Genomic DNA, 11,901 nt, shown 5'->3' on the forward strand with positions numbered 1-11,901 from the left:
CGATCACTTCGATCAAGACAAAACGATCTCCAAAATCGAAATCCCAAATGGCTACCACCACAAATGGAACCTCCTGTATTCTCTTTAGGATTTAAGAGTTCAAGAATTGCGAGCTCTGAATCTTGGAAGAGGGAGGAGAGGATGAGAAGGAGAAGAAACACACTTTATTCTCTGTAAATTTGTGGGAGTTTTCTAGAGAACTCTCACTGACCTTCTGCATCAAAAGTGCTAGAGAGAGACCAATCTCCTTTCCCATTCAACACCACAATTGATGGAGAGGAAAAGTAGGAGAAAGTTATTTTCATAACTCCCTCATTTAATTTAATTACAAATTAAATTAAATAAAAAATGTATAAATATACTAATTAACTTATTATATGTGTATATAACTATATGTTATATCAAATATAGCATATAATTTATAGCTTTTATATTGAATAAAATACAATATAAACTATAGTTTGTATTTCTCTCACTTAATCATGGTTTTTAGTACAATTTATATTTATACTAAATTATATGAATCTCATCCATATAATTAGTATTTGAATCAAATTTAAATATTTAATTCCTCTCAAAATAAATTTTATATCATAATGTATCAAATACATTATAAATTATTTCACATATAATTAATTTAAATAATTATATCATATATAATTAATTCTCTCAATTAATTTGAACAATTCAAATTAATCCAAAATTAATTATCAATAATCTCTGTTGAGCTACGGAGGAGACCTTATGGATGTGTAATTTGAAGCTTAAATGACATTTGGATAATTAATTAAACTCTTTACTTAAATTACCCAACATCTATTAATTGCCGGTCGCTCACTAAAGATCGACAACTGCACTTTTCGTGCTGCAGATATATTTTTATTTCAATTAGATATAAATAGTCAACAGTGTGATGATCTTTCACAAATTGCTCGTAAGTACAACTGAGTTAAAATTACTGTTTTGCCCTTATAGTTACTACAACTAATCCCTCTAATGAACAATACTATGATTTAAGTCCCTTCGGGTCAATAAAGGGTGTAGCCATATTGTTCAAGCTTAAGAATCAGCCCTTAATGGAGCAATTTATTTACTTACCTGACATTAAAGAAAGAGCGAATTTTGTTTTGTGTAGCTGTGTTCTCAACTCCCCAATCAGACGAATCCCAAAATGGTAGGCATATTGAGTTAGTGATCTGACCAATTTTACCCATACAAATCAAAGAATCGCCTTCCTAGTCAGGAGTTCACAACTCACTGAAGATTCAGGTCATATCACCTATGGTCATCCTAGTGAAATAGAAGCCTTTATTATTAACGATGTTATATAATGAGACTAATCATTTCGTGGTTTGGTCTTATACAAACTTTTTATATAGGATAATCCCACCCACATATCTCCACATGAATGATCAGGATCATATCATTTGTAGTACTTTACAACACTTGTAACCTCTACAAAGCGGGTCGTATCTATAGTATCATCAGGATAAGGTACCCAACCTTATATATCTACTACAGATTGTTTAGGTTATCATTTAAATATGATCCACCTGTATGCCTCTACGTACATGTTTAAATTATATAAAATAACCTTGGATCTTAGTTTATTAGATTGATTGCATGCTCATAAAATAATAGTTATTTTTTTAATAACAATTTGTTTATACAATGTTTACAAACTACAAGAATACAAGAGAGATTTAGGACACCAATCCCAACAATTTCATGGTTTGCAATAGACATTGTATATTGTTGATAGAAAGTGATAAAAGTCTATTAATGTTCATTGAATAATAATAGTGAGTGATAGCCAATAATGGATTATAGACTGATAGTTGTATGTTTAAATGGGTGAAATAGGAACATGAACATCAAACAATAATACAAGATTAGAACAAACATTTGAGGATAACAATATGCATCTCATTAGATGTAATACAAACTATAAAAAAGTAATTAGATGCATCTCTTTAATGAAATCAACTTCACGTCATTTATATCTTTTGTCTCGTGAAGTAACTTCACAAGACAAATAGCATGGTTGAGAAATCACGACGCTGTGGACAAGGAAGAAGCCATAGACGGACACAAGCAGAAAATCAAAGAAGAGAATCGAGGAAGAACCGTAGACCTATACACACATAAAATCAAAGAAAAAATTGAGGAAGAAGTTGTACCATGGTCGAGGAAGAACGTCTTCGATGAAGAAGAACACCGAGGAAGAAGACGTCATAAATGAGGAAGAAGGCGGAGGAAGAAGACGTGGATGACGAAGAACGTCGAAGAAGAAGCTGAAGAACGACGGGAAAGAAATCGTAGATGAGGACACGCAGATTTCAAATCGAAAGGATATTTTAGGAATTTTGAAAAAAAAACTTCTCTTCCTTTGACAATTTTTTTGTTATAGATGGTAAATACTTTTGTTTTGTTTTGTTTTTTTTTTTTTTCTATTTATAAGAATTACTCTTTAAATTGTCTAAAAAAATTGATCTAAAGATCAAGGAAAAAAAAATGAATGAGAATGTGTGGTCATTTAGCAAAGGACGCAGTTATATTGGAAGAGATTTGATCAATTTTTTTATAGTATTTGATGTTTTGATAATATAAGGATAAGAAAGGAAAAAAAAAAAAAGGAGGAGGATATATTCACCCTTTGAAAGAAACGTGTTAAAGAAAAAAAAGAAAAAGAAAAAAAAAGAGTTATTTGTTAGATTATCTTGGCCTATTTTCCTTGAGCTTCTGAATCAGAAGTTCGTCTGTATTGCGATTTGGCCAAGCCGTCCCCCACCTGTGCTTTGCTTGTGTTTCTTCTTCTGGGTATTGTGGTATGGACTTGGTTATCGATTTCAAAGCTGTCTTGTTTCAAAGCAAACGTGATCGTTGATATGCCATCAGCCCCAGCTCCAGTTCCACCCCCACAACCCTTCTCCAATCTTGCTCACCTCAACAAATCTACGGCTCTTCCTGACTTTTTCCTTGCGGCTCTATCACTTTTCGTTTTCTTCTCTTCTTCCTCCTCCTCCAAATCCTTCAAATTTCCTGCTTTCTCTATTCAATTAAACCCTCGCCGTTTTCTCAAGATACCCTCCAATTCCATGCCCCTCTCACAATTTCCCAACTCCAAATCCTTATCCTTGACCTTCACCTCTCCTCAATCCCTCTCCGAATGGCTTAAACCTCGCCTCCCCTCCGATTCTTTTGCTTCTTGGGGCGTAAACCCTGGTACCAAGAACGTCCACAACCTCTGGCTCGAGATCTCCCAAGGAGAAACTTCCCTTGCCGATTCCAACCCTCCCATCCGCACCCTTCATGTCCTTTCTCTACGAATTCTTGATAATCATCACCGGGTTCTCGTTGAATCCCACCAGCAACTCTCTGATGGCACCCTACGGAATCGAAACCGACCCTTGTCTGAGAAAATGAAGCCCAATGAGACCCCTGAATCTGCCGTCTACCGGGCTGTCAAAGAAGAGCTCGGTTCCATTATTGGGGATTCCGATTGTTCTCAAATTGTGAGGATTGTTCCAGATTCCTATAAAATGAAGATTGAGGAGCGCAACTCGGTTTCCTACCCTGGTTTGCCGGCTTGTTACGTTTTGCATTCGATGGATGTTTGGGTGGAAGGTTTACCCGAGGGAGAGTTCTGCACTGTGGAAGAGGAGGAATACGGAAATTCTGAGGAGACGAGCATTGCGGACCAGGCTGTGTCCGTCAAGAAGCATTTTTGGAAGTGGGTTAGTCCTGATTCTGTGGATTTTTGAGTTCACTATACTACTGCTTTACTGCTTTCTGTCTTACATGTTACATCATCATTTCCAACCCTCTGATCCTAATCATTATTGCAGTGGACAGATGATTAGTTTTTCTCTTTTTCTAATTCCATAAGCAGCAATTTGTTCTATTTCGTTCGTTTGTTAACATTGGATCTAACTTGGTGAAAGGCTAGTTTCACATGAATACTAATGAAAGCTTAAAATTTGTAAGCAAGCACAGTTGCACCAGAAGGTAGTGGGGAATAAAGGTTTCTAGCCTTTTTCGACCATGGTTTGGCATTGGAGCAGATATTCTTCTCATATCAGTTAGATCTTAAAGGCAATAAACTTTGGATAAAAGTGTATCAGTACATACAGTCTATAGTCAGGCGCCCATGGATATTAACAAGCTGAGGAAACATTAGGAAACTTGGATTATTCACTTCATATACATTCATCAACATTCTAGGCCTTCTTTTTCTGCCATAGTATCCATATGGAAAACAGTGTTACCTGGTAGATGACCTTACTTGAAGTCTTGAACCGAGGTTGTACACATATGTCTTTGAGGGACTGTTTGGGACGTTGAGATGATATAGAATGTGGGGAGTTTTGATGTGTTTTGATGTTTGGGGAGTTTTGATCGATTATGTTCAAGACTGAGATGATATACGATACACGGATGGAAAATGACGGTGAGATATGAAACGCGTTCTGAAAATGGATCCACAAACAATTAAAATCGGTGAGATACGATAATAGGCCTCCAAACACTAAGATGATATAAGATGTGGGGATATACAATCTCATGTTGAGCCTCCAAACAGTCCCTGAGTTCTAAGAGATCGGATAGAAAGTTACCATTTGTCCCCATTGATATTTAGTGAGGTTGTCTTGGAACTTGAAAGACTCTTATGGAAAGGTTTTGCTTGCTCCTCTACTTCACATTTGTGGAAGTCAATGTAAGCCTACCAATGACATGGAGCAGGAGAAGTGGCTTCTTGGTTCAAAGAGAGGAAGCCTGGTCTATGAGAAAGCACCATGATGCAGCCTTTAAACGGACCGAATTAAACCGGGCAACTCGACTCTGAGAAGAACTTTAATTTAGAAGATATATTGATTTCTTTTAAACCATAGATCAGAAAGCAAGACCTTGATTGCATTTACCTAAAGCAAGGAAGCTTGTGAATTCCACTCAGAGCCACATAAAAGTGAATTCCACTTAGAGGCTTAGAGCCACATTTACCCAACTAATATTGAAGAGATCAAATAAGAGCCTCCGACAATGGTGAACATAAGAACACTCAAGAAAATATATGGACGAGAGATCCCTCATTAGTCATTCTTAAAACATAGAAAGTAGACCGACGGCCTTAGGCATGTAGACGAATTTTTCCTTTGCAAAACTTCCGAAGTGTTGAGGCTCCCATTAAGCAAAATCCTTGCCAAAATATCAAACAATTAATTTAGATCTCATTGGGTAATAATTTGGTTTTTATTTTTAAATTTAAACTTATTTCATCTACATTTCTTACCATGATTTGTAACTTTTTCAAGTACAATGGTTGAATTCTTAGTCAAATTCCAAAAACAAAAATAACTTTTTGAAAGCAATTTTTTTTTAGTTTTTAAAATTTAGCTTAGTTTTAAATTAGTAATAAAAAGTAGATAACAAACGAAGAAATTTGGAAGTACAAGTAGTATTCATAGACATAATTTTAAAAACAAAAAACTAAAAAACAATGTCAATTGTTTCAAATGTGTTTTATATAATATATTATAAATCATTAAATTAGTTGAAGTTATCTATTAATATTCAATTGAGAATAAAGTATTATTAATTATTTTTATGAACATGATTTATGTTTTAAAATATTATATGATTATTATTTTGTAATATTATATAATTTATAATTCATTAAATATGTATTTTTCAAAAAATGAATTGAGTTTATAACATGACCTATTGTATTTCTAAATGTTATCATCTTTATTTAATATATATCTATAATTTAAAATTAAACATTCAAAATATTGATAAAATGAAAATATAATAATATTTTGAAAATTTACACGATTTGGGACACGGAATTTGAAAATAGGATTATTTGCTAAATACATATTTGTTGAATTTTTTGAATTCTAATTTACTTGGGTCTCTTTTGACTTCCAATATGATTTAAAAAGCCATAATTTAACTTGTGAGTTAGCCATAACTTAACATCGTGAATTCTTGTGAACCCAAACTTCACACAATGTGAGTTAGCCATCACTTAGCATTTGAATTCATATTCATCACTGAACTTTAAAGTTTATTTTATTTTGATTTTGAACTTTCAAAATTTTTATTTAGGTTTTCAAGCTTTTAAAATACAATCGTTTGTCACTTGCTATGTTACTTTTTCTTTTTGCTCAATGTTCCTCTCTAATTTGAAAATGGAACAAACTTGGAAGGTTTTTTTTATTTTATTTTATTTTTTAATAAGAAATTTTAAAACTATATGTACTAAATTGAAATTAAACCCAAATCATTAGAACTTAATTGAAAAATAAGGTCCTTTTTTAATATGGATGACCAATTTCATATGGTTAATGTTATTTGTTCAATTTTGGAAAATAATTAAGATGACTCTCTATCATTGTCATAATACATTAAGAGAGTTAATTATTCATATTGTCCCTCACACATCATTAATGAAGGTTCAGAGTGGCAAGTGCGAGTGAGAGAGCCAGGAGTGTGAGTGTGAAGAAGTGACGATGGAAGAGTCCTAGCATGTGAGAGTACTATTGTATTAGATTAAGTGAACACAAGTGCAAGCACAAGAGATGGAGGAGTGTGAGCACAAGAGAGGGAGGAAGAGACCTAGTGTATGGGAATACTATTGTACGAATGACTTTAACTTCACACACTAAAATTACTAAGGAAAGTATTAATAATAAACATGCTCTTAGTGCATTCTGACAATGACAGCGAATCATCCTTGTTCGGTTTTGAGAATGACTATTTTGTTGGTATTGATTGCTCATGTTATCTTAAATTAAACACCAATTTTTTCTAATCAAGTCCAAGTATAAACTTGATTAGAGTGTCCTGAAGAGTATCAGGATTGAACACAGACTTTTATGGCAACTAATTAATGTTGGTCATTGAATGATTTCTACGTTTTAATATTTGTCAATTTTCTATGAGTGTTTTAAACTAATTAAAATGGATGACTTTCTATAAAAAGCTGAAAGGCCAGACAAAGTTAAGCGTAGAAAGTGATGATTAGATTGAAATGCGTTGATGATGCAAATGGGCATGTGTTGAACATAGAAGTGGATATGCGTTAATGATAGACCTGCAACAAAAGTCTAGCAAGCTTGTCTTAATTAACTAACAATTGATAGATGAATGTAGGGTTGAGAAGATTCATCATCATTTGCTCGAGTTTATGTATGAGGATCAGTTCATATCTTTAACTTAACAAAGTAAAGCCATCACTTCTTAGTGGTTAAGCCACATTAATCTTATTTCTAAGATGCATGCTTAAATTAAATGAACAAAAAAGTCATTACTTTTGTGTTTAATGATTTCTACAACCACTTATTCTCTCAAGTAGTTAGCTATTTCTACTTGAACCGATTGATTAGATGGATTCAAGCAATAGAATTGTGCACACATTAAACAAGATGAACTTCTACTTATGCAAAACTCATTAGAATGTTGATTTATTCTTCCCAACCCATTAAAGACTTAGCTATTCATTGTGGGGGGAAAACAAGCACATAGGTGCATAAGAGATGATAAAACTCATGATTTATATTAAGAATAAAATACAAACACAATGTGAATGTCTTAATATAAATTTGAATGAGAAAATAAAAATGGATGAAAGAAATTTGATTGGAGAAATGAAGGTGTCAAAGTCATCAGTCACAATTTCCAGCTTCCTTTGGCTATTGTGATTAGCTCACTGCACTTGTGTTGGAGAATGAAAGATAGATCTCTCCCTTGTCTTCCACTCTTACTAACTCGAAAACTCAAGAATTTCTCCCCATAACTGAAAAAAGAGAGAGCCCCTTAGTGTGCGAGACTTGCACTATTTATAGCTCCAATTGATCGTCCTTCAATGCTCTCTCCAATGATTTCCTGACATACTTTACAATTAATTCCATATCCTACTCTGTCGCTTTTCCTCAAGTCATCAATCCATTGGTTTTGCTGCATTCCTTTTAAATCAACTTCCAATTTACGTTTTAACTGGACATATAATGCACTTCTTACCATTGTGTCATCACCCATGCATTAAATCATCTTCTTGCTGCATACTTTTTTTCAACGTATGGTTTCGTTTTCACCGTATTGTTATGTTTGTCCGGCTTCTTATGCGTTCACCGTTCCAGCACAAACTTTCTCGTTAAGTTCTGCTTTTTGTATTCTAATTCCTACATTTTTAGGGGTTAGAATTGTAACATTCAGGACAATTAGTTTTGCATGTGCTAAATTCAATGATGATATTTTTTTTCATGATATTCTTTTCAAGTCAATACATTTCTATACCTTAATTATTTTATTTAAGAAATAACAATAATTTGTATTTCTACACGTTATCAATCCTTCATCATTTTAAAAACTTAGGACAATTAACATTAACCATCTAAAATTTAGGTCATCTATACCCAAAAAAAAAAGAAAAAAAAAACTGTTTGCAACTAAGCCCAACTATGAGAACTAACAAAAAAAAAAAAAACCTTTGAAACTCTATGGATCAAATTACAAATTAAAATGTTGAAACACCAGCTTTTGTTAAGCTTGGGTTCACAAGAGGCATTTAGAAGAGAGAGCATACTGAGTTATAAATTATGGCTAACTCACAAGTAAACTTGAAATGTGCTCAATTTATTAAGGAAGAGTTGGGATTAATTAAGGAGGTAACTACATAAATGGACCAGACCGTATTAGGGATATATATTTTACTTTTGTCCAGAACTAACAAAGTTTATATTTTTGTCTAGCGGTTACATATAGAAACCCAAAATTTGAAGCTCAATGACTAATATACCCTTATTTATATGTCTAATATTATTTGTCATATCCCTCCCAAGCTTACCTCTTTTATCTAGTAGGAGGTGTGAGGACAATAAATATCATCCTATTGTGTTACTTACTATCTGTCTTGATTTGTTTTACTCTATCTCATTATAATCCCAATGATGGACAAACTTAAACTCTTGTTTTATTACAACCAAATTCAATGTTTATACAAATTTTAATTTCAACTTCCGACTCAATTACATATAACTAAATTCCCAAAATCCCTAAGCAACTAACCAGTAATGTGGGGTGGTAGACCTTGTCTTTTAGTGGCAACCCAAAACTCAACTCTTTTTGTTGCTTGGGGGCTACTTGACCATCATCAATAAAGAATTATAGATGTTAATTCAATAAATATTTTTGTGTTGTTTTCTATTTTGTCTTAATAATCCTAAATCCAATAAACTAACATCCAAGACTGCCTTATGAGTCATAAACTGTATGTGGAGATATACATGAATCAATGTTCAAGATACAACCTAAAGGGTCTATATATATAATATAAGGATAAGACTGAGTACCTTATCTTGGTCACACTATGGATACGACCCACTTTGTGTTTGATACAAACGCAATGATCCAACACATTTGTGTAGGTGACACACGAGTGAGGATATCCTATGAAATGAGCTTGCATAAGACCGCCACTGTGAAATAGTAACCACTAGATGTAAAATCATTAACTAGTTAGGATCCTATTGACTTAGGCAACTTAGTCTTAATCTTGAGTATATTATGAACTTCTGTTCACGAAGGATTGTCCTTTGATTTGTATGAGTGAGGGTGGCTAGTTTTCCGACTCAATATGCCTACTATTTTGGAAATAGGACCAAGTGAGAGCCGCGAACATAATAATACAAGATGTAATTGATTATGGATTGATCTATAATTCAAATTAAGTTGGAAAGTAACATTTGAATGAGATTCAAATAATTAATTCAAGTGAATTAAATTCATAAAGAATTAATTAATTAATAGAGAGGTGTTGCATATATACATATGATGTTTATGATAATTATATATATATATATATATATATATATATATATATATATATATATATATATATGTATGTATGTATATATATATGTATGTATGTATATACACGTTAAATTGGATTTAATGTATAAATAGTTATTTAATTAATTGTATCAATTAATTAAATATGTGCACAAGGGAAAATTGGAAATAGACTAGGAGAACAGGTTGACCCTTTTCTATATCAAGTCTTCTCTATGACCTTTTTGGGACACACACAGAATACAATAGAATTCGAAGCATTCATTGTGCAATTTTACTAAGCCACAAAAGAAATCATCTTTACTCTCCCAAAAAGTTTTCCTTCTCACCCTCTTCCAATAGTTGGATACCACCTATCTTTCTATTGGAATCTTTGAGAATAACAAAGTTACTCTCGTGGTCATGTTCAAGATTGTTCGAGGAAAGGTTTGTGTTCAAGATCGTTGGAGGAGTCGTTCGTTGGAACATCGAGAGGATCGTTGGAGGAGCTTGGGAATCTACATGGTTCTATCCTTTCCCTACGACATGTTATTTACATGTTTGTTCTGCATTTATTCTATTTTAGTTTACTATTTTTGTTTATGTAAAAACCAATTTGCGGGATGCAAGTCATTCACAATGTTTCTGTTCCGGGATCCAATCCCTTCAATTGGTATCAGAGCCAATTTATTGCATCTTTGTTCTTCGTATTTTTCAAAACAAAAATCAGTTTAGAGGTGGGTTATTAAATTTGCATTTTGAATAAAGGTTTGCCAGATTAGAGGTTTTCAATTTTGGCACCTAGATTACTTTTAATATAATTAAAATATAAGAGTCCATTGTACTTTTTGGACATTTTAATTCTTGCTTCGAGCCTGTAAGTCCGTGTCGATTGAAAGAGCAATGGTTGCTGAAGAGATTAGAAGAAATGGAGGTGTTCGAGGCAAGTTCGGAGACGAAAACAAGCAGAACATAAGCATTCTACCATTCAGCGTCACGACGCTGCTATCACAACGTTGCAACGCTGAAAGGCGAGGCGAAACAAATCGGATTCGTAGTGTTGCAACACTCCGAAGTTTGGCAGAGTCCTAGCAGTGCACGCGCGAGAGAAGACAGTAGCTGAAGTCCTTTTTTTGACTTAGTTTTGTTTTTGTATTTATTGATTAATATTAATTAATTAAGTTGATATAATATTTATATTAATTTAATTAATTAATTTTGCATTAGGGTGCCAAAATCGGTCTAATTTTTTTGCTGTTTAAATTAATTTAATTATGCATTGGATGTATGTTTTGATTAATATTTGAATTCATATTACATATTGTATGTCATATAGATTCAAAAATACCCACCTTAGGATAAACATTTACATGCATCATTATTAAATATAAGGGTTTGGATGCATGATTAAATTAGCATGTTCATGCATCATGATATAAGTGTTAATGTTATAATGATGTATAATTACACTAAGCATGTCCATGCATCATGCTATATATTAAAATTGTTATAATAAATAGTGGAATGATGTATGTGAATGCTTGTTTTTCATGTATGATTTATATGTGTTATATTTATCAAATGAAAATGAAATTTACATTGAGCATGACATTACTTAGATAAATATAATTGTTGTATTTAATCAATATCATTAGATGCAAATTTTATAGGTTTTAATAAAGCATTAAAATATAAGTGTTATAATTTTAATGAGATAGATTAAAATTTGTAATCAAGAGCTACATGTAAACATAGGTTCAAATTAATTTTAAATAGTTTAAAATTGATCAACCAAGACTTATGTTATTTCTAATGGGATTATGAATAAGTTAATCTTTTTAATTTGTTTTAATAGGATTCAAATGAATTTATTCAAAAGATTAAATTTATAAAATAATTACCTATAAGGAACCTTTGTCTAAGGAACATTCTGTCTAGAAGGGAGTATTTAAGCTAACGAAAACAGAACACCTCCACCTGGGAATTGACCTGGAAGGTGAATTGGGCAAATATTTTATAAACATGCATTAAATGATTGATTTTATTAAAGAGTTTAATAAATGAAATCAA

The 11,901-nt window shown here is 32.5% G+C and overlaps 1 protein-coding gene across 2 annotated transcripts; it reads left to right on the plus strand.

The window, feature by feature from the left end:
- The first annotated feature begins 2,640 nt into the window (after positions 1–2,640).
- Positions 2,641–11,068, plus strand: LOC120067121 (RING-H2 zinc finger protein). 2 transcript variants are annotated; one of them, XM_039018544.2, is made up of 2 exons: positions 2,641–3,737; positions 10,264–11,068. In XM_039018544.2, the coding sequence occupies exons 1-2, from the start codon at positions 2,889–2,891 to the stop codon at positions 10,564–10,566; spliced, it is 1,152 nt and encodes a 383-aa protein (XP_038874472.1). In that variant the 5' UTR covers positions 2,641–2,888; the 3' UTR covers positions 10,567–11,068. The 2 variants fall into 2 exon arrangements, with proteins under 2 accessions (XP_038874472.1, XP_038874473.1); XM_039018545.2 differs by lacking the exon at positions 10,264–11,068 and adding an exon at positions 6,456–6,720.
- Positions 11,069–11,901: the final 833 nt, after the last annotated feature.

This window comes from Benincasa hispida, chromosome 12 (assembly GCF_027475165.1).
Source record: "Benincasa hispida cultivar pf3 chromosome 12, pf3_genome.v1.1, whole genome shotgun sequence".
Taxonomy (NCBI): Eukaryota; Viridiplantae; Streptophyta; class Magnoliopsida; order Cucurbitales; family Cucurbitaceae; genus Benincasa; species Benincasa hispida.

Bases quoted from the DNA above. Each gene is read 5' to 3' on its own strand.
- LOC120067121 (XM_039018544.2), top strand. From the start codon at position 2,889: ATGCCATCAGCCCCAGCTCCAGTTCCACCCCCACAACCCTTCTCCAAT. The intron at 3,738-10,263 runs GTTAGTCCTGAT...GTCATGTTCAAG, and splicing joins AGAAGCATTTTTGGAAGTGG to ATTGTTCGAGGAAAGGTTTG.